The 22531-nt window shown below is 56.4% G+C and overlaps 2 protein-coding genes across 7 annotated transcripts in view; one reads left to right on the forward strand and one right to left on the reverse strand.

The window, feature by feature from the left end:
- Positions 1 to 8888: 8888 nt before the first annotated feature.
- Positions 8889 to 17048, forward strand: SLC29A4 (solute carrier family 29 member 4). Its single transcript, XM_064673204.1, has 11 exons — positions 8889 to 9010; positions 11108 to 11277; positions 11907 to 12038; positions 12152 to 12265; positions 12345 to 12473; positions 12926 to 13000; positions 13333 to 13598; positions 13687 to 13822; positions 14236 to 14423; positions 14682 to 14922; positions 14997 to 17048. Exons 2-11 carry the CDS (start codon positions 11118 to 11120, stop codon positions 15137 to 15139), a joined length of 1584 nt encoding a protein of 527 aa, XP_064529274.1. The 5' UTR covers positions 8889 to 9010; positions 11108 to 11117; the 3' UTR covers positions 15140 to 17048.
- The window catches only part of TNRC18 (trinucleotide repeat containing 18), a 56942-nt gene continuing 51083 nt past the window's right edge, over positions 16673 to 22531 (reverse strand). For all 6 annotated transcript variants that reach the window (XM_064673193.1, XM_064673189.1, XM_064673191.1 and 3 more), the window contains 5 exons: positions 22328 to 22492; positions 20698 to 21992; positions 20132 to 20368; positions 19588 to 19662; positions 16673 to 19024 (listed from right to left, as the gene is read on the reverse strand). In XM_064673193.1, coding sequence (XP_064529263.1) covers positions 18818 to 19024; positions 19588 to 19662; positions 20132 to 20368; positions 20698 to 21992; positions 22328 to 22492 — 1979 coding nt within the window. In that variant the 3' untranslated portion in view covers positions 16673 to 18817. The remainder of the gene's footprint in view (positions 19025 to 19587; positions 19663 to 20131; positions 20369 to 20697; positions 21993 to 22327; positions 22493 to 22531) is intronic.

Raw genomic sequence — 22531 nt, forward strand, 5'->3', positions numbered from 1 at the left:
TTGGTACTGACTAGGCTTTTGGGTTTAGCTGTGCTGTGATGATCCAGCAAGTGCTCAGGCACTGAGACCCTTTGCTATGCAGGACTCAAGTCCAAGATGAAATAACTGAGCAGAAGCAGAATCGTGGTGTGAACAGCCCCACTTCAGGGGCTGTGGCTAAGCTGAACACCCTGCTGGGAGCAGAGGAAGGAGTGAGGTACCAGGCAGAGCGGCTCTGCCTGGGCTCATGCTGCCCCTGGCCTGGCTGGTTTGCAAGGCTGATGCACCATCACCAGTTTTTAGAGCCAGAAGGATGCTGGGGTGGTGCTGGGGGAGCAGCAGGCAGAGGTGGGCACCAGCACTGCTCCAATCCTGCTCGTGCTTGGGAGCACCTTGTCCCTCTGCAGCACCTGCTCCCAGCTGGATGCTCCCCAGTGCCTGAGCACACGCCTCTGCTGTGCCACATCTGACCTGGACAAGTCTCAGCTTGGCCCTTGGCAGGGGCTTTTTTGGCTAATTAGTGATGCACTGTGAGCTAATGAGGGCACTGTGCCCATCCTGCTGGAGCTGAGGACATGCGATGCTGGCTCTTCCAGCACCATGTTATATCTCGGGTTGGGATTTTTAGCAGTGAGTTTTCCTGAGTTACAGGTTATAATAAAGGATTCAGAGATCACTGTGTCCAGGTAAACCCATAAAGTAAGCTAGAGGATTCTGGCAGTACTTTGATATTTTGGATCCTGTTTTGCAGGGGCAAGGAAGACCTTAGGAGAGAGAAAGAGGCTTGTTTCTGCACAGGTCTGCTCCAGAGCTGGGGAGCACCAAGTGACACAGCGGCACAGATCCACTTCATCCATGTGATTGGATCCACCTTGTCCACACGGTGGGTACAGAGTCACCTTTGGGTGCCAGCCTGGCAGGTTCCTGCTCAGCATCACCCTTGTCACTGCTGTCCCCTCCTCCCTGCTCAGGGCAGGCTGGTGACACTGGCAAAGCCCTTCTGAGCACATCACCCGCTGCTCCTCGGCAGCTCCAGGTCAGGGCTGATAACTCATTTTATCTGTGGAGGGCAGGCAGAGCAACAGCCCAGAGGAAGCCTGGGCCTTTGGCTGATGAAGGGGAGGGGGCTGGAGGCCAGCAGAGTGGGAGCTGCTGTGGTCCAAGGGGGCTGTGCTGTGCTGTTGTGCAGCTGCTGAATGCATGTGCAGGGCCACAGTGTCCCTGTGCCTTCCCTGGAAGCATCCCAGCCTTCTGTCTCCAGAGCATCCATGTTCTTTCTTCCCTTCTCTGGGACCATCCCAACATTTTCCTGAAAACCCACGTTCTTTCCTTCCTTTCCTGGGCATATCCCAGCCTTTTTCCCTCCAGAGCATCCCTGCATCTTCCCTAGCGGCATCCCAGTCTTTTTCCTCCCACAGCCTCCCTACTCTTTTGCTGGCACCATCTCAGCCTTCTCCCTGCTGAAATATCCCTCAAAGCCATCCCACCCTTTTCTCCTTGGTGCTTCTCTGCTCCTTCCCTTGTTTACTCCCTTAACATCCTCCTACCCACTCCTGCAGCAGTGCTCTGCAGCACCTTCCGTGCGTGCTGAGGGCATCTCCTCTGCACTGGTGCTCCAGGACTCGGAGCAGAACATAAGATGGGGGAAAAAACCTGGTCTGTGTGTGCCCTCACCCAGCTCCTGAGCCAAAGCTGCTCAAACAGGTAGAGGGCTGTTGGCTGCTGTGTGTGCCACAAGCTCCTGCCTGGGAAAGCTGCTGGGAGGCTGGAGAAGGAGTTGAATCCAACCGTGCTTGGCTGAGGGGACCGTGGTGGGACCAGAGCAGAGTGGGTCTGGCTTTAGCTGTGTGGCTGTGCTGCTGCTCTGCTGCATTTTCCTGAACAAATAGTACTGCAGCTTTTGGAGCTGGGCCCAAAAATTGAGTCCTGGCAGGAGAAGGCAAAATTCTGGGCTTTACCTGGCCCCACAACCTCTGTTGTTGGCTGAGCCTGGAGCAGGGCTGGTGTGTAGGGAAATACAGACCCTGGGCTGTGTCCCTGTGCACCATCAGGGTACGGGGGACTCTGCTCCAGGTGCCCCCTTGCACCCCCCTGCTCTGTATGGGCACCAAGCACGGCAAAATCACACAGAGCCTCTTCTCACCCGAAAACAATTTTGAAAATGAAAGCTGGGAGACAGAGCCAGGCGACGTTATCTCACCCCTTTTCAGTGGTTCAGATAGGAAGCAGCCTTTCATCTCTCCCAGGGTGAAAGGCAATTTGCATTTCAAGAGGTCAGGATGAAGCTCTTTCTCTTTACCATCTGAAATTAGTTATTAAAAGTCTATTTGGAAACAAAACAACGCTCGCACGGAAAGATGGCCTCTGCAGGCTCGAATTAACTGCTCCTGTCATCCCTGATTTCCCTGGCTGCTGCTGGAGGATGCTGGATAGAGGAGGTACAGGCACTGCTGGAGATGCAAATGGAGCAAAACCTGGAGCTCCTTGGTAGGGCTGGAGCTGCTCCAGGGCTCAGGGGACAGGTGTCTCCCCTGGGACTCGGGGGGTTTTGCACCCCCTACCCTGTCCTAGCTTGGCTCTAGATAAGTCACTGCAGTGAGGATAAATCCATACCCATCTCCCTGCAAACCCTGCTGGCTTCCAGCTCCTGTGCTCGCCCTGGACTGGGACCTCAACCTGGCTCCAACAATCCAATCCTGCCTTATAAAAAGCCTCGGGCAGCCCCGGAGCTTGGCCGAGGTTTGCCGGGCGCTGGTGCTTTGTTTTCTCAGCTGCTGCCTCTGCCCTCACCGCTGCTGCTTATTGATATGGGAGTTTGCATTAGCAGGTGCACTCTGGGATATTCAATTACCTATAAAGAGCTGTGGCAGCACAAGACGTTACTGGAGGGAGTGAGGCAGTTGGTTTGGGGGTGGTTTTTTTCCCTTGGTTTCGGGTGGTTTGTTTTGGTTTTTAACAGGCTTTTAAAGGAGACTCGAGGATGGGTAAAGTGGTGGAGTTGAATAAATAAAAAACATAAGTAAAAAGTGGAGTAAAGAGGGGGAGAAATAAATAAATAATCCTGTTTATGACATGAAACAGCTGGGTAGAAAAAAAAAAGATCTCCGGGAAGAAAGCAGCTCCCAGGGCTATTTTTAGCTCTTTTGTTTCTTCCCCCCTGCCACCCCCACCCCCGCACAGGCTGAAGGTTTGGTGTATGTCAGTCCTGCTGTTCTCCCTCACCTCTTGAGTGCCAGGTGATGTGCTTTTTTTTGATTATTTCTTTTTTTATTTTTTTGCATCTTATTTATAGCAGGAAGGTGGGGGAAGGGCAGCAGCATTAGAGGAGGCTGTGCAGATATTACCCTCAGCCCTGTCTGGGGAAACAGTGGGGCAGCAGGGGCTGTTCCTCTCCTGCAGCTCCTGTCAACAGTGGGGGTACTCCAGAGCTGGACATGGGGCCTCCCCTTTGCTCCTCAGCAATTTCAGGAGCTGCTGTAACCCCCTCAAAATTCCCTTTTCTCCACTACCTTCAAAGGCAGTCAGCACTGCAGCCTTCCCCAGCCATCCCTCCCAACATCCCGATCCTCTCTCGGCCCCAGATCTCCCATCACATCCCTCCTGGATGCTGCTGCTGCCCCAGGACCCTCTCCCCCATCTCCCTTGCCCCCAGTTCCCCCCTCAGCGAGCACCCGCGTGGGCTCCCGCCTTTGTGCCATTATGGAAGAAATACATAATTCTTTTATTATTCAATTAGGAATTTAACACACAATCAGGTGATCGCTTTAAGAGGATTTCCTATAAGGCAGGATTTGAATAACGGGGCTATGAGTAATATATTCCCTTAAATGGTTTATTCCTTTATCAGATTTTTTTTTCCCCCTAAGCACTTTAATGCATTTACTTTCCCATTGTCGACACTTTTCTCCGCGCTCTTCCTCCCTCCCCGAGCTTATGCAAATCCCCCGTAAGGCGTTTAATGCGCCGTGTGTGTCAATAGTGCCCAAATCTTCACGACAGCATTAGGCTTCATGCATGCCCCGGCTGATTAAGAGGGGTGGTGGGGCCAGCCTGGCCGCCCAAACCCCCTTTCAGCCCCCGCCATGGGGCCAGGGAAGGGGCCCCTGCGCTGGGAGCTGCATTTCTTTAGAGAAAAGGCTGGAGCTGAAAGTAGCTCTTTTCTTTCGCGGGGTGGAGCGTGAATAGGGAGCGCGGGGTTGCCCTGTCTGCCGCTGTTTGCAGCCCTGTCGCTCAGCTTTCAGGGGGTGTGGAGGTGTTAAACTGGGGGAGGAGGGAATGTCTGTGGGTGGGATGTGAGTGGAGGGGGAAGAGGGAAGTGGTGAAATAACCCGTGAGCCAATACCAGCGTTGATTTGTGTGCACATCTCCTGCCCATGTGGCAGTGGGTGCATCACACCTGGGTGCCCACCTGGCCCCAGAGCCCTATAGGAATGGCTTTGGCATCACCGGCAGGAAAAGGAGGGTTTTTTCCCACTTACTGTGCCACCAAGGGCTGAGGTCAGCTCAGCCCATCCCCATGCCCAGCCTCCCTTGCGCCGCTGGTTTTCTGGAACAGCCTGGATTGTTGTGCTCTGGTTGGCCTTGTTTTTTGTGGGGTGAGAGGGGTTTAACAGCCTTCATGGCCATGGGGTCTGATGTCCCCAGCGACTGGGGGAGAAGCCTGGGGCCCCAGCTCTGGGGGATGTTATTGCCCCATTCACCTTGGTGGAGCATTCACTCTGAAACCTTCTGGCAGCTGCTTGGACACTGGGGAAAGAGGAGCATGAGGAGGAGGTACCATGCAGCTTGTGGTGCCATGATGGGAATAGTGAAAGAGCTGTCCTGTAATTCCTGGTTTGCCCGTTGTCTGAAGGTTTTGTGGCTGCTGGCGAGTGTGAGCCCAGCATAGGGGAAAACCCCCATCCAAGGGTCACCATTTTCTCCTTCCAGTGAAAAATCTCTCCCAGCCTGGGTCTGTAAATAGGCTGGTGAGTGGGAGCGAGCTGAACCGGCCCTTCCTGGTGTTGTTTCTTCTACACCCACCACTGATTGTCTCCTTTTTTACCCTGTCCTGCCGCTCTGCCTCTGCATGCAGCAATTATGCAAAGTTGCAATCAAGGAGCTGAATTAGGAGCTCATCTTGGATTAATTAGTGATGGATGCAAATCTGTTCCAACAAAGAGGAGCAAGGGGAATGCAAAGGCCATGAGTATCCTCTCAGGGTTTCTCCAGCTCTCCCAGGCTGGTTTCAGGGCAGGAGGGATGCACAGAGTAATGCCTTGAAGGAGAACTGGGGCATCCACATGGAAGAATTTCATTCTTGGCCTTGGGAGGAGGGCTGGATGCCCCAAAGCTGATGCTTAGCTCAGCCCCTGCATCTCCCTGGAGCTTTTAAACTCAGAGCTTTGGCTTTAGAGCGTCTCCTCCCGCCCCAGTTCTGCTGCAAAGCTTGGGGGAAAACCATTTAATCCCTGCAGCCTCCAGTGCTGAGCTCCCGCCAGCACCAGGGATTTCTGTTCGCCTGCAATCGGATTGTGACAAACCAACCCCTCCACTTGCATTGAACAAATTCCCTGGCTACTGCCCACTCCTTGCAGGCCCCAATAATCCCCCAAGTGTGACTCTGGCCAAGAGGCAACATCCCTGATTAATCCCCGCCGTCTCCGTGCAAAGCCGCTGCTGCCGAGGACGCTCCCGGTGCCGGCACGACACGCTCGGCCAGCGTTGGGAGCAGACCCTGGGGAAGGATGCGAAGGATGCGATGCTATTTAGAGGAGCTTTTCCAAGAGGGGATTTCAGGCTTAAGACCGGCCTCCTCTTCCCGTGAAGCGGAAAAGATGGATGTGCAGCACTCCTGGGAGCACTGAGCACAGGGGAATGGGAGGGGGAGCTCAGATGTTTCATCCCTTTGCCTGGTCCCCTCTGCTCAGCAGTCACAGGAACAGTGTCACCCACCCTGACTGGTGCAGAGGGGACATTGGGCATGGAACACTCAGGGCACCCCAGCAGGGTGAGCACAGCTTGGTTAAGGAGCTCCTTAACTGAGGGATGGCTCGTGGCTGTGTCCACAGGGATGGGGACAGCAGGGACAGCCCCTTCCTGGGGTCCTCAAGGGTTTAAGGTTTTTGGCAGTGTGGTGGGACCTTTCAGGTGTGCAGACATCTGAAAGGTCTCTCCTTCCTCTCACCTCTGCACCAGCAACGATTAATAACATTTGACTCCAGTGGAAAGGCAAGGAAAAAAAATCAATACAGGGCATTTCTGGAGATCATCCTAATCCAGCATCTCGGAGCCAAATGAATCAGCAGCTCCTTATTCTGCCAGCGGGATTAGCCAGTGTTGGTCCAGGCTTCAGGAGAGTGAGGTGAGGCTCTACATAATAAGGAGCTGTGGAGAGGTGGCCACAGGGTGTTGGTTGGTTCATGGAGCCAAGCAAATCCCTCCTCATAATCCTGCAAACTCTGTGGGGATGCTCCTGCTCGTGCTGGGAGCCACGGGACAGCAGAGGGAGGCAGGAAAAGGGAAGAAGGCAAAAATACCTCTAAAAATCTGCAGTGTGGGTGAAGGATGCACTGTGGATGTTGGATGTGGGGTGCAGGGGTAGACTCCAGGATGTGGAATGTCCTGTGTGTGGGGGAATGTCCCTCTTGCCACAGGGACCAGGAAGCCTGGGACCAGGAGCATCATGCCTGGCTGGTTCTCCTGGCTGTTAAAGTGGGTCAAGCAGAAACCCAAGGAGCATCCAAGCTCACCAAACTCGAGCCAGCTATATGGGAGCTGAATTATTCAGGACCAGCTTAAAAAATTGAAGAGCCCAGCAAAACTCCAGGAGAGCCCAGCCCATGGAACCCCCCATGCCCCTGTTGGGCAGAGGCAGCTGAGCCTGCCCATGCTCAGGGGGCACCTTGGGCACTTTGGGATAGGGGACAGGGTTGTTTGGGTCTAGCACAACACTACCCTTGGGAGTGGGGAAAGCAGAGAGAAAGCACTCAGGGAAGTTCAGATGGATTCATCTTCCTGTGGTCCCCCGCAGCCCTCCAAGCTGTAGCAGTTTCCTCAGGTACCCCAGTATGGCTTTGTCACACCTGCAGGAGAAAGAACTCAAAGGAAACCCCTTTGTCCCCCAAAATGGGGATCTCTTGATCATGTAATTTTAGGCAGGATGTTAAAAATCAGGGGCTTGTCCTTTGCCACGAAGTGTTTGGTCACAGCAACTCCCCATGGCTCGGAGAACACCACATCCGTTTGGGACCTGAGACATCCCCTCAGTTCAGTTACTTTCAAGGGAACCCCCCCCCCCCCCCCCGGTTCTATTCCTGGGGCTTTTGGATGGGGAAAACCAGCTCCTGGGGAGAATCCCTGTGGTGAGTAATGCTTCCTGGCGAGCGCCGGGAAAAGGCGGGTGCACATATGCTGCAGCTCATCCTGCTCTTTTCATGGAGCATTCACACTGTCTGGGTGCCAACCAGCAGCAGCCACGGCCAGGGAACCCCCATCACTGTTACTCTCTTTTCTTACATTTCCAAGGCACCTGGAAGGGGATGACAGGGTCTGGGGTAGGGCAAGGGGATGTACCCCAAAAGGAGTGAGGTGCTTGGAGGTTTTACAGAGACACTATGAAATGAGAGCTGAGCAAACCCGGCCCAAGCAAGCAGCCAAAAAAATCCCCCCTTGCACCAGCGCACGGAGCTGTGCAGGTGCTCAGCCCAGAGGGGAGTGGGGAGGGCTGAGCCCTGGCTCCGTGCAGAGCTCGGCGCAGCAGCCACGTGTGCTCTGAGCCAAAATCTGGCTATTTCAGCCAAGGAGGAAAGATGGAAATTTCCACCTGGCCTGTTTTCCTCCCTGCGATGTATTTGCAGGAGACCCTTTGCTCAGCCCCTCTCCCGGCAGAAGGGCTGAGGCGGCACAGGCGATTTTGTCTCTAATTTCCTCTGGCGTGAGCAGCAGCAGCAGCAGCAGCGGCAGCACATCCCGCCGGCCCCGCGCTGATTTACACAACGCAGCATTTATTGACTGCGAGGAGATTGTAATTCACAGCCTGGCGCGGTGCAGTCACGGTGTGCGAGCAGGGACGGCTCCTCTCCTCCTTCCCACTGCCTCCATCCTCCCGTGCTCCAGGTGGGGAGAGCACAGCAGGGCCTGGTCCCCCAGGGCTCTCACCCAGTTCAGAGGGACACCTGCTGTGTCCCTCCCTGGGAGAAAACACGATAGCATCAAATCCCAGTGATGGATCCTGCAGCCTTGGCCAGCTCACCCAACCCAGGAGGGGTGGGGACACCCGCGGGGTCCCTTCCTGGAGCACCCGCCTTGGGGACACACATCCTTTCCCTGGACAGAAATCCCCACCACCCCATGCTGCTGATTCCCTTCCTCCTCTGCTCCCACCCTCTGGTTATGCTGGAGAACAGAGACCTCCCAGTTGCTTCTTCAAAAATCTGGGGGATTGTTGTGTTCTGCTATCCAGAACTGCAATCCATCCATCCATCCATCCATCCATCCATCCATCCATCCATCCATCCATCCATCCATCCATCCATCCTGCTGACCTATTCAGACCCTCTTATGCCAAAACCCATTGCAGGGCAGGAATGATCCTGTCCCTGCAGCACTCGTGCCCTGAATGGAATTACCGGAGCTTTCTTCCCAATTAATCTCTCTTTACAATTAGCTCCGGGCCTCCGAAATCCCCCTAAGGCACCCATAGGCTGCACCTGCAGGCGGTACCTATAAACGGTACCTATAGGCGGTACCTACAGGCGGTGCCTACAGCCAGGGGGGTATGGGCGTGCTCCGATCATCGGGAAAGCCTCTCCCGCGGCCCCGGGGCCGGTGCGGGGGCTCGGAGGAGGAGCGGGGGGCCGGGCGGGGGCGGGCGGGAGGCAGAGCCGGGGGGAGGCAGAGCCGGGGCCGCCCCCGCTCCTCGCCGCCGCCGCACTCGGTCCGGCCCCCTCCCGGCGGAGGCTCCGGGATGGCGGGGCCGGGGGCCGGCGGCCGCCGGGGCTGAGCGGGGCGGGCCAGCGCCGCTGCCGCAGAGCCACCGCGGCGGAGAGAGGTAAGAACCGCCGCGACCTGTTTTGGGGTTCGGCCGGGACCGCCGGGGAGCGGGGGGAGAGCAGGGGGAGCCGCCGCCCCCCGAGGCCCTGCCCGCCCTGGCCCCTCTCTGAGCATCCTCCCCTGGCCCCCCAAGAGCATCCTCCGGGCGCGGCCGGGGCCGAGGTCCCTGCACTCCCCCCCTGGCCAGGAGCTTCTCCTTCAGCCCGGTGGACGAATGAACGCCGTTTGTGGCAACTTCGCCGCTGGCAAGATGTCGGAGACCCTTTTGGCAGGGCGAAGATCGCTTCCCTGCCCTAATGGGGGGGTCTGCGGTGCCCGGGGGTCACCCAGAGCAGCAGGGCAGGGGCTCCCCCCGGGTTAGACCTCCGACCCGTGCCCTTGACGGAGAAACCCCCTCCGCTCGCACTCTGGGTGCAGAGGGGCGGCAGGGTGTAAATCCAGAGGGGCAGATGGATATAAATCCAACGGGAAGAGAAAATCCAATTCACAGCGGCGCAGGGATGCTCGGGGGAGTGAGGCGTGAGGCGGAGTGTGCCGGAGGCTGGTCCAGCTCCACGGCTGGGCAGTGCATCCCGCATCCTGCTCTGCTCCTGGCCCCGGGAAGTTTGGGCCACACACATTAGGGACAAGACGTTTCCAGCCAGCATGTTCTCCAGCTGGGATTTCTATTATGGAAAAACCCTGCAACAGGCTTTCCCGGCATCCCAGGAGATGCTTCCTGCCGGGTTTTATTGCCTGGGGTGGCACCAGGCACAGGAGAGTGCTGGATGAAGGGGATCACAGCCAGCTCCTCTGGGAGCAGCAGGATGGAGCAGTGTTCCCAACCAAAACGTGCCCTGCTGGATTCTTCATCCCGCGGGGCTCTGGGACGGGGCCTCTTGGGGCCGACCCTGGTTGGTGCAGGGTAGGGACTCCAGCCCAGCCCCTCAACCAGTGCTGTGACCTCGGCAGAGCCTCGGGGGCAGTGCTGCCCTGTGCCACCGTCCCTACAGCGAGAGATGCATTTTAGGCTCCAGAAATTCACTCACAGGGTCTGTGGGCACCACATTTGCCCTCACCCCAGGGGCCCTCCAGCATCCTCCCCATCTTGGCAGCTGGGGAGATGCTGGAAAACCTCTGTGCTCCTGCAAACGCCCTGTCTGGCAGGGAGACCAAAGAAATCAGTGTCATTGATTTTTCCTCCCCTGCCTGCCTCAACCTGCTGCCTTGGAGGAGATTTTTTTTTCCCTCCCCCCCTGATGCCTGGGGGCTCTGCAGGAGGTGGGCTGGGAGCAGGATGGCATCCAGCAACTGGTGCCAGGAATTCAGAGTCCCCCCTGGGCTGCTCCACAGGGCCCCAGAGGGATGAACCCTGTTTTGGATGTTTGGGGGGGGCTCACTGGAGGATGTAAAGTGTTTGGGGAGCTCATCTTGAGATGCATTCAATGAGGACCCTCACAAGCATGATGCTGGGATCTCTCTGGCAGCTCTCTGAGCAGCTCCATACTATGCTGTGGTCCCTCAGAGAAGCAGATCAAAAAAAAAGCAGGGTCTCATCCCGTCCTCTCCCTGGAAAGGCTGCAGGAGTGTGTCTGCCCAGGCCAGTGACTGCCTCAGCCCCAGGCACCAGAGATGCTGAAAAGGGCATAAACCAGAGCAAGCTGTGCTGCCTGAGGAGAGTGAGGGCTTCCCACAGCAGCCAGGATCTTCCCTGCAGCCGCCCTCCATGAGTGATTTTCATCCATTAATTTCTCTAATTGCTTTTGGAAATCACAGCAGCGTTTCGTCTTCAGCAGCATCCCAGGGATGTGCTGAGCCAGGCTGGGGGGAGTGCTGTGCCTTGAGGGTGACTTATGTGGATCCCCCACAGGCACTGCAAACCCAAACTCCTGCCCAGTGGGTCAAGGGATCCCATTCTCCTCAGGGAAATCGTCTTCCCAGGTGGAAAAAGCATGGGAGCCACTGTGATACTGTGAGGTGGCAATACTCGGGGTTATGCCATCGTCCCTTGTAGACCCCTGGCATCACCCAGGGGATGATCCCCAGGGGGGACACAGGAGCCAGGACCCACCTGTGTGCCCCGGGGGTGTAACTGCTCTCCCTCCCTCCCTCCCAGGTTGTCCAGGATGGGCTCCGTGGGAGCCGAGCGCTTCAAGGAGCTGAGCCCGGCGGAGACGCCCGAGGGCAACGTGGTGATGAGCTTCAGCTTTGACAGCTACCAGCTGGAGGAGGACGAGCTGCAGAGGGGCAGCCAGGCCAAGGGCGTCCTCACCTTCATGGAGCCAGGTGAGGGCAGGCACCCCCGACCTGATCACCTGCTGGGTTCCCTGCTGAGTTCCCACCCATTTAGGGGCTTCCTGGGATGGGTTTAATAGCCACAAATGGCCTGAAATGCCACAAAATTGGCCAACACCTTTTTTCATCCCTCTTTGTACCCATGTGAGCCAACCAGCACATCCCGTGGCAGTGGGCTCTGCAGGCTGGTAAGGAGTTGAGGTTTTGTGCCCTGGTTCTCCTGCCTGCAGCCTGCAGCTTCACCTTTCTCCATGTAGCAATCAAGAGTGCTCCTGGGATTTACCCCAGCCCTGCTCCACATCCTGAGGCATCCCTGTCCACCTCCACACCTGCCTCGACCCCTCCTGCAGCACTGTCTGGCTCTCAGCTTATTCATCTGCAATTAAAACTCAATCAGCCCTTGAAGCCCGGGTGTTTTCCTGCCTCCTGGGTCTCTCACTGAAATGTCTTTATTTAGGGAAGGAGTTTCTCAGGGCTGGGGCTGTTTATTTGTGAGATCTGCAAGGTACTGGATTATGGAGGCACCTTTCATCACCCCAAGACAGGGATCTGACACAGGTCCCAGGGGTGCAGCAGTGCCACTGTCATGTCTTTTCTCTTTCTTTCTCCTTTTGGGGCAGCTTCTGAGGATCCCGAGCCCCAGGATCGATACCATGGGATTTATTTTGCCATGCTGCTGGCTGGGGTGGGATTCCTCCTGCCCTACAACAGCTTTATCACCGATGTGGATTACCTGCACCATAAATACCCAGGTAGGTCTCCAGCAGCTGTAGGACTTCCCTGCCACCCCAAACTGGGAGAGAGCTCAGCTGCACTTCCAGGGGAGCTGGATCCCTGCCCTCCTCCATCACCTGCCTCTCTGCAGGGACCTCCATTGTCTTTGACATGAGCCTCACCTACATCCTGGTGGCCCTGGTGGCCGTGATCCTCAACAATGCGCTGGTGGAGCTGCTGAGCCTGCACACCCGGATCTCCGTGGGTGAGTGGGGGTCCCTGCACCCCCGGCAGTGCTGTCCCCGTGCTGCCCCCCTGCCACAGCCTCTGTGTCCCACCCACAGGCTATCTCTTTGCCCTGGGACCCCTGCTGTTTGTCAGCATCTGCGATGTCTGGCTGGAGCTCTTCAGCCGCAGGCAGGCCTACGCCATCAACCTGGTGGCTGTCGGGGTGGTGGCCTTTGGCTGCACAGGTATGTGGGAGAGCAGCTGGTGCTGGGACATGCACAGGTAGGGGTGGGAAACAGCCTCATTCCGGAGCCATGGGCTCCTGGGATTACCTCTCGCCCTGATCCCTATAAGCTTGTATCCCTGCTCCACTCCCTCCACCTCTGTCCAGGCACCACAGGGCTGGCTGGGGGCACCAGCACCAAACTGTTCATTGGCCACCAACACCCCCGATTTGGGCCACCATAGTGGCTTCCCAAGCCCCCACACCTGGTTGCTAATCGTGGTGGGAACAGACATGGTGAGGCAACCAGAGGGGGGAAAAAAGCCTTCAGCTTTTGGGGCAGGGAGAATTTGGGAATGCTGCAGCTCCCAGTTGGCTCGGCATGTGGGCTCCCACTGAGGTTACTTCCCCCTTCCCAATGTTTTGGCTGCAGCAAAAATCCCCCCTTTTCCCCTCTTTGTATCTCTCCTGAAGTGCAGCAATCCAGCTTCTACGGCTACACGGGGCTGCTGCCCAAGCGCTACACGCAGGGAGTGATGACAGGCGAGAGTAAGTACCCATGACCCCTGCCAGTGTCCACGTCCCACCACATGGGCTTGCTCAGGGGGACCCTCCTGTATGTTCTCCTGGGTCCCCACTGTCCCCAGCTGGGTTTCCAGCAGAGCAGGGACACCCCAGAGTGTTTAATGGTTTCTAAATCCCTGCCATACCAAGCTGGGGGTGGGGATGTCTGCCAGGAGCCGCCTTCATCACCCCAAAATCTTTGCTGATAGCTCCTCCATACCAGGAGGCATCACATCCAGGCACTGGGGGGACGATGGGGATCCCTGATGTGTGGGGCTCAGCAGGACCCGGCACTGACAGGTCTCCCACACTCCCAGGCACCGCCGGGGTCATCATCTCGCTCAGCCGCATCTTCACCAAGCTGCTGCTGTCGGACGAGAAGGAGAACACCGTCATCTTCTTCTTCATCTCCATCGGCATGGAGCTGACCTGCTTCATCCTCCACCTCCTGGTGAAGCGCACCCGCTTCGTCCGCTACTACACGGACGGGTCCCGCAAGGGCCTCCCCGAGACGCGGGGGGCCGGTGACCCCGGGACGGGCTATCGCGTCCACCACGACGTCACCTCCGAGGATGTCCGATTTGTAAGCCGAGGGTGGGTCTCCCCGCTGGCCCCTGGGGTCCCGCTCACCACTGGAGCTCAGCACTGCTGTCCCCTGTCCCCCCAACCAGGAGAACCGGCAGCGGGGGCAGCCGAGCTCCCCCCGGGACAGCCCGGGCCCCGAAGCTGAGCTGGCTGGCAGCGGCACCTACATGCGCTTCGACGTCCCTCGGCCCAAAATCAAGAGGAGCTGGCCCAGCTTCCGAGGTGGGTGGTGGGCTCGGGGGGTGAGACATGCCCACGGGGTGGGTCTGCAGCATTTTGTGGGGCGGAGTTGGTGACTGGTGATGCAGAGTTATGGGGAAGGATCATCCCCAAAGCTGGAGAGGGATTTTTGACAAGGGCATGGGGGAATGGCTTCAAACTGTCAAGAGTGCAGGGTAAGGTTGGATGTTGGGAAGAAATTCTTCCCTGTGAGGGTGGGGAGGCCCTGGCACAGGTTGCCCAGAGAAGCTGTGGCTGCCTTATGCCTGGAAGGGTTCAAGGCCAGGTTGGATGGGGCTTGGAGCAACCTGGGATAGTGGAAGGTGTCCCTGTCCGTGGCAGGGGGTGGAACGGGATGGTCCTTAAGGTCCCTTCCAACCCAAACCATTCTGAGCTGTGCTGCCTGTCCCTGCCAGACATGCTGCTCTACCGCTACGTCGTGTCCCGGCTCATCTGGGCCTACATGCTCTCCATCGCCATGACCTACTTCATCACGCTGTGCCTCTTTCCCGGGCTGGAGTCGGAGATACACAACTGCACTCTGGGGGAATGGCTCCCCATCCTCATCATGGCCATCTTCAACCTCTCTGATTTCGTTGGCAAGGTAGGAGAGAGGCCAGCACCAGCACAGGGAGGCTCTGTCCTCCTCCTGTGTCCTCTTTCTAAGCCACTTGGCTCCACCAAGGGTTATCTCCACTCCATGGGTATCTGACCATGAGGCTGCTCTTCAGCATGGCCGAGGCTGGGCTCCTGCAGCAGTTGGTCTTTCCACCATCTCGTCTCCTTGCTGCCTCATTTTGGGCACCTTCTTGCTCTCCCCAGCCCTCTTACCCCCACACACAGTCTCTCCCCCTCACTGCAGATCCTGGCTGCCCTGCCCTACGACTGGAGAGGGACCCACCTCCTTGTCTACTCCTGCCTCCGTGTGGTCTTCATCCCCCTCTTCATCATGTGTGTCTACCCCAATGGGCAGCCCACCTTCGGCCACCCTGCCTGGCCCTGCATCTTCTCCCTCCTCATGGGCATCACCAACGGCTACTTCGGCAGTGTCCCCATGATCCTGGCTGCAGGAAAAGTGAGCCCGGAGCAGCGGGAGCTGGCAGGTAGGACCTAGTCCTCACTGGAATCCCAGGTGGGGTGGCCAGAGCACCCTGACACCCTGCGTCCCTTCCCACAGGGAACACCATGACCGTGTCCTACATGACAGGCTTGACGCTGGGCTCGGCCGTGGCGTACTTTGCCTACAGCCTCACCAGTACCTCCCACAGCACCTGTTTCTACACCGAAACCTCCAACGGCTCCTTCACCTTGGGCTACTGAGCCCTGGGGCGGGGGGACAAGATGGGACCTGTTTCCCACCGTTGTCCCCACCGCCCCACTTGGCCCATGTCCCTCCTCTGGGACAGGGTGGACAGGGACTGGCATCCTGTGGGCACAGGGCCGTGGCATTCCAGAAAGGCCCGTGCTGCCCAGACAGGCGCTGCACAGGGCCACTTCTTGGGGTGACATTCCTCCCACCCCAGAGGACAGTCCTGTTGTTTTTGGGGGGATCCCCATCAGAGATGTGCAGCTCCCCAGTGGACCCTGGGGATCTTCTGTTTGAGCCAAGCCATTGCCAGGAGGAAGAAAATACTGCCAAATTCCAAAGGGAATAGGACCAGTGCTGGGGAGGAAGGCGATGGAGGGCTGGTGAGGAAGAAAAGGAGCAAGAGAGGTAGGAAACATTCCTTCAGTCCCCAGTGGCTCCAGGAAGGTTGGTCTCAACTTTTCATTGATGGTGCTGCAGGTTTTCACCAAGAATGGTTTGAAATCCCAATCCATCTCTAAACATGCCAATCGCTGTGTAAAAGAGCCAATTCAGTTCTGCTGGTTGAGAAAAAAATGATTTTTTTTTTTTTTTGTGTCTTGTTTTGCACCCCCCAAAACTGCAGGAGAGGCAGGGTCTTGCCTCTCCCCCACCCCACACTGTGAATCTGCCCCAGTACAATGGGGCTGGGGGGTCCCCAAGGCTACAGCACTGCCAGTGCCACCCACGGGCCACTGCTGAGCTTTGAGATTTATTGCAAGGGACATAAGTGATGCTGATTAAATGATTAAATGTCTTTGCAATGATGGCTGGTCCTTACTTGTGTGCCACTGGCACTTGGCTGCTGGTGACGGGCTGGGCTGGCAAACACACACACAAGGTGATGCTGCTGCCTGTTCCGTGGGGTCTTGGGGTGTCTCTTGTGTTGCTCCCCAGCTCCAGGGTCCCCTTTGTCATCTGAGGTGGTTGGACTTGTCATTGGGTCCCACTGGACCCCTGCCAGCCTGCAAACTGCTGCGGGCAGCATGTGGGAGAGGGAATGGGCCAAGAGGAGCAGAAAGGATCTGAAGAAGGTGCCAACACCACTTTTTGGGACTGGCTGCACCTCGCTGTGCCAGGAGCTGGCGGGTGCTCCCTCCCAGGGAAGCAAGCCCAAGGAGGCGGCGAGTGCCAGGCTTGGCACCCTGACTCGGACCCCCCAGCACCAGAGGGTCTCGCCATGCCAAGCTCCCCGCTGGCTGAGGTGCAGCTCACACCAAAAAGAGCAAATCCAGCATTTCATCCTCAACACATGGTGCCATGAGTGTGGTGGCCCGGGAAGGACTCGCACCTCCTGCCCACAGGCCCCCATCCAGCAGAGACCTCTGCTCAGGGGTCCCATCCTGTCACCACATCACATGGACGGGTTCTCCCCAGAAAAGCCACACTGGCACTAGGGTTGGGTCTTTTCCCAATTCAGAGGCTGAGCCAAAAAGTGATCATTGCCACCAAGGGGAGAAAACCCCCAGGGTCAGGACAAGCGAGACAAAGAAAGATGCTTTGCTGGGTTGCTTTTTTTCAATTAATTTTTTTTTTTTTTATGAAAAAAGATCACACGGAGTTCTCCAACAAACAGAATGCCAAAAAAATTGTTTTAAACAAAACATAAACAAAACAAAACAAAAAAGACAAAAACCTGGCTCTCCTTTCCTCTCGATTGTCTGAAATATCCTTGTGTTCCATAGAAGGCAGTGGGTTTTAAGTGCTTTCTATTTAACATTAGCATAAAATCTCTCTCGCGCGCTCTCTCTCGCTCTTTAAAATATGCTCACACAATTTGCTTCTAGAAGTACAGTACACTTTGAGCGTGGGGGGGTGTGCCTGTTCCCAGATCATTTACAATCACAATCCAACAGGAAATAAAAAATAATATTCTAAACGTCAGACTGTGTTCATTTCTGCCGTTGTGGGTTTTTTTCTTTTTTTTTCCTTTTTTATAATTTCATAATTTTTTTCACAGTTTTAAAAAGTTTATATTTATATATATATATTTATATTTATATTTATAATTAAAAAGTTGAATCCATTTAAAGACTTATAATACAGGAGGGCTAAAGAGTCTTTTGGTACATTAAAACTGTACAGGCTAGAACCGTTCACTGTCCGCCGTGCCGAGGCGCCGGTGGCCCGGGGTGGAGATGGTACGAGCTCAGCACCATGTGGTTTGTTTAAAGGACAAGGGGTAACTCTGCAGGGGTGTCCCTCTCCCCTGAGCCCTGGCCTCCAGTCTCTGGTACACAGCTGGTACCAGGGCGGAGAGTTTCCAATCTGTCCTTGGCTTAAGCGTCTCCCCACCGGAGCCTGGGCCGAGCCGGGCCCCGCTCCGCGTCCCAGCGATCTGTAGTGCGAGTCGGTAGTTGCAAAGATCAGTGCGTCTCTTGGAGTTTTGTTTTAAGTGCAAGGATGGTGCATCGTTCTCCTCCGGTTCTCCTCTAGTGTCCCCTCTGGGCAGGTGTAAAACCCTGGAGCAGCGGTGGTGGTGCCACGGGTCCGGCGTGTGCTCAGTGGGAACGACAGTGGGTGAGCATCTCCGTGGGGAGTCAGGCCCTCGGGATGGAGCAAGCTGGGCGGTCCCCTCCCTGAGCCCAAGGTGGCAGCGGGGCTCTGGCTGTGGGAACACTGCAGGCAGGCACAGCCGGGTTCATACATCGTCCCCATTCCCTTCAAATGATGGGCAAAGGCTTCCCAGCAGCTCCACATCTCTGATCAGGCAAGGCATGGAGGCTAAAGGGGGGTGAGGGATGCCGGAATCCAATGGCCTGTGGTCTCCTCTCCTCCAAGCACCGAGCAGCAGCAGTTTTTCCCCAGTCATTTCTTGCCCCTTCACTGCACACTCCAACTTCTTTGTTTGCCAAGTGTCACCCCCCTCACCACGAGCCTGCTCCCCCCAGCACCTTTCCAGGGCAGGAGGAACAGAGAGCGATGAAAAGAGAGTTCAGACTGTTTGTTCGAGGCAGTGAGAAGGCAGCATCCCAGACTGGGTGTTGGCTCCTCTTCCACCTGGTTCCTCCTATCCCGGTGATCTCTTCTGCTGGGACCAGCCCCGCCCCACCATGCTCCATGCTGCCAGAGGGGCCTCCAGGGAAAGGGAACCGCAAAAAGGCGCTGAGAGGATCGAGACGAGGCGCTGAGAGAGACTCATCTTTCTCTTTCACCCTGTCCTTCCTAAAGGGTCATGCGAAACTAAGCAGGAAAGGGAATATAAGGACGGAGAGGAGCGCACGTGGAAGGTGAGTGGGTGTCCTTCCATGCACGGGCGGCTTCCGAGTTACTGACGGGGGCAAATGACACAAAAGGGATCCCTCCTGCCGGGGGGTCCCGCTGGTGAAATGATCACGAGACCCATGTGCTTTCCTGGACCAAAAGGAGGAAGGGAGAAGTTGGTCAAGTGTCACCTTACTTAAAGCCACTTCCAGAAGAGCCTTGGGCGTTCAAGCACCACCACCACACCCAAGGGCATCTTCCCCAAGTCCTGTAACTGCTTCCCCAACCCCTTTCTTCAGCCCTCTCCTTCCTCCTCGCGTCTCTCGCGCTCTCCTGTCTGTAGTGTGACACAGAAATGAGCATTGAAAGAAACAATCATGTCGTCTGAACAGGCACGTCCTCAGGTTTGTCCCGTCCCTCCCAGGGGGTGGCACGTGTCCCCTGGGCGGTCAGCAGATGACAGGGACCCCGTCGGTGTTGAAGATCATGCCCGTGGTGGGCTCGTAGGTCCCTGCAAGGTAGTAGAGGTCCTCACTGTCCTGGTATTTCTTTGTCTTTAGCATCTGTTCATACTGATCCAGACCAACAACAAGACACTTGTGTGAGATGGTCTGGACATCGTTCTCATCCACGTGAGAGGACTGGTAGAGGGCTCGCTGCACAGCAGGAACAGAAGGAAGCAGGTGGGAAGAAAAGGAGAAATTAGATCTCACAGCAGTAACAGCATCGTCTTCAACATGTAGGAAAAAAACCCATCACAACAGGACAGGGCTCTGCTCATACTCAAGAACTTCCCACTCATCCCAAAAGCCAGCCCAGGGGAGGGACAATGAGAATCTGCACCAGCCTATGGGCAGCCTGGACACAATCCATCCAGCCTGCTGAGCCTGAGCCCTGGTTTTCACTCAGCTCCCACCAAGGGGAATGCTGTGGTTGCCAAGCACACGTACAGGGGAACGTGAAGGCCCGGAGTTTGTCATCCTCACTTTGAGGATACAAATGCAAAGATGGGTGCTGGATACCAGTCCACTGTTCCTACCCACACCCAGCACCTGCAGCTACTCCCACCCTCCCAGAAAACATCATCCCAAGTCCTGGACACTGCAGACTCAGCTGAGGCAAAGAGCAAGAGCCAGAGAAGTTTGGGGGGCATTTCCCCACCACCATTTGTTACAGGGTGCCCAGCATTCCCTCCCAGCCTTTCCCCAGCCAGACCAACCTCCATAAAGTCCTTCCTCTGGTTGGATGCCTGCAAAGCTGTGGACAGACTCCTGCCTGATTTCTGATCCCAGCGCTGCGCCCAAGAAGGAAAGAGGAAACAGAAATGAAAAGCAGGTGAATTAGTTGTTTTTCTATGCCAGCATCTCCTGCCCATCTCATGTGCCTTTGGAACTTCAACTCCCACCCACAGTCACTGGGAATAAAACCTAAGAGCTTGTTATAAACAAAGCACATGTGTGCAAAATTCAGTGTTTCTGAGCACCAGGCCAGTTACTATTACACTGTAAAGACTTGATCTGGCTCTTGACATTCTTTTTGGACCAACACAGAAGTCTTTATTTCCTATTAGGATAAAACCCACCGCTCCCCTATTCAAGGGGCAAACACCAAGCTCGTCCACCCCCCCACAACATGAAAGGATGGGGTCACCCCCATCAGGGTACCAGTAAGAAACTGCACCTGGGGTGTTTTCCTCATCCTTGGAAAGAAACAAAAGGGAGCAAGGAGCTTTGCAGCCCTCTCAGCAAAGGAGACCGGCCTACCTTGCCTTCATTGAGTTTCTTCCCAGGGTTGGTTTCTTCTGGGTGATAGAACCATTTGACCCGGACCACCATGTTGTTCCCCCAGGACTCCCACATGCTCTGGATCCGGCCAATGTAGGGCAGGTTGGGGCGGCCGGCGGAGAGGAAAACCGCACAGTCTCCGATGCGGATTATCTCCTTGCCCCGGACGATGGCCTTGTAGAACAGCTTCCTGGCCTTCCCTTTCATTCCACGTCTCTGCCAAGAGAGGATTGTGCAGGTGAGCAGCCAGGGACCACCCAGGTTTTCCCCAACCACAACTGCTTGCCCTGTCCCACGTGCACCCCTCTGGTGCTGGCAGGGCCACAGTATTCCCACAGGAACTGGGGCAGAGGGACACGCCATGCAGGATAGCTCCCCCAGACACAGCTAAGACCAACCCCAATCTCCCGCAAACTGGAGACCTTGGCTGAGGACACACCACGACAGCAGTTTCACCACCCCAGGAGAAGGGGAAGGGGTAAGAGGCACCAGAAGGCAAACATCAGCGCTGAGCTCTACGGAGCAGCGGGAGAGACTCCGTTTACCTGCGTGGGTTTCCCGAACCACTTCCACAGCTGCCGTGCAGGGAGGAAAGCGGCGATCTTGGGCCTGTTCTCCACGGACGGCAGGCGCTGGCGCTTGGCCAGCTCCTTGGTGGTGGGCAGGTGGATGCCCTCGCGCTTCTTGGGCCTGCTCTTGTTGCCGCTCTGCGGCGGCGCCGGCTGCGGCACCGGCTGCTGCGCCGGCTGCTTCTGGCTCTGCGGGTGGGAGGACGCACGGGATTTCCCCGCCTGCTTGGTTTGCTTGGGCGGGAGCGTTTGCTGCACCGAGGAACTCGGCTGGGCCTCGGCTACTTCATCGTCAGAGCTGCAGGAGGAATCTTCGTCCGTAGTGGAGGAGGAGGAAGAGCTGGAACTTGATGAAGAAGAGGTCGATGAGGTGGAGGAAGAGGAGGAAGAGGAAGATGAAGAGGAGCTGCTGCTAGAAGAGGAAGAGGAGGAAGAATTGGAGGAAGAGAGAGGGGTGGATGCTCTTGAGCTGGCTGAACTGCTGTCCTGGGCTTCCCCTCGGTTCTTATCAGCCTCCTCTTCTCCCTCTGACTCCGAGCTGCTGTCGCTGCTGTTGCTCTCAGACTCTTCCACTGCTGCTGGAGCTGCTGCCTTTTCTTCCTGGTCCTTGGAGGCAGTGAGGCTCTCCACTGAGCCATCAAACTTTCCTCCAAAGCTGGCAGGAGAAGGGTCTCCCTCAGCCACTTTGGTTCGGGAAGATTTCTGCTTGCCCTCCACACTCACTGCAGCGGAATAGCCCAGCCCCAGGAGACTCTTCCCATCTCTGCGGCTGGCCAGGTTTGAGTCCTCCAGCATCCTCATCGCCTCCTTCATCTTCTTTGTCTTTGGAGACATCACGCCCTCATGGTCCAGCTTGATCAGGATTTCGCTGTCATGCTTCCTCTGAGCCTTGACCACAGTGCCAAACTCCTGTGTCTCTTCTGTGGGCCGCCCTTTCTTGGCCTTGGCTTTCGACCCTGAAGCCTCACTGGAGCCAAAGGCTGCCAGTGTTCCTGGGAGGTCACTGTAGGGTTCTGTGCCAAGGATGCTGCCGAACACAGCAGGCTGATAAGTGGGCTGGGAGGGGCTGTGCAGTTTAGTGGAGATCTTCATTTTGCTGGCTTTTGACCGCTTTTCCTCCGTGGGAGCAGGAGAGCCTCCAGTCGGCAGCGGTTGCGATTTTCTTGATCCCTTCATGCTTGGCTTGCCCAAGCAGGTTGGCTTCTCTGGGACTGAGGAGGTAACAGGTGAGGACTCACCCTGATCCTTCTCTTCAGGCAAGGCAGCCTCTTCTGCAGAAGGGAGGAAACACAAAGACATGATGTTATCCATCCAGATGGGCTTTATTAGCTCAGACTCAACCAGACGCCAATGCTGATCCGTCTCTGGCCAAATGTGGCTTGTTCCTGCCTGCTCAGGTACCCCAAAGGGACACAGGTACTCACTGCTCACTGAGCAGCCTGGCCTGATGCCAGTGCCCATGGGCAGCTGACGGGTAATGCCCAGAGATGCTGCTTCAACTTCAGGGGTCTCAAACTGCATTATCTCCTGCCTTAATTTGGGGAGAGTAGTAAGGAACTGTGCAAGGATTCCCTAAACTCCAGGTGTGGCAGTGGTCACAACCTACCAGCTTTTGCCTTGACGCTTGGCTTTCTCCCTCGCCCTTTGCCCTTTGACACGGGCTCCTCTGACCCCAGTGCAGCTCCTTCTTTTCCTTCTCCAGTGTCTTTGCTGGATTTACGGCTACGGCGCTTGGTGCTGGGCACCAAAAGGGCAGGGGAAGGCTCAGCACCTGCAACAAGTCAAAGTGATAGTCAAATACAGTCAAACA

Source organism: Pseudopipra pipra, chromosome 16 (genome assembly GCF_036250125.1).
Source record: "Pseudopipra pipra isolate bDixPip1 chromosome 16, bDixPip1.hap1, whole genome shotgun sequence".
Taxonomy (NCBI): Eukaryota; Metazoa; Chordata; class Aves; order Passeriformes; family Pipridae; genus Pseudopipra; species Pseudopipra pipra.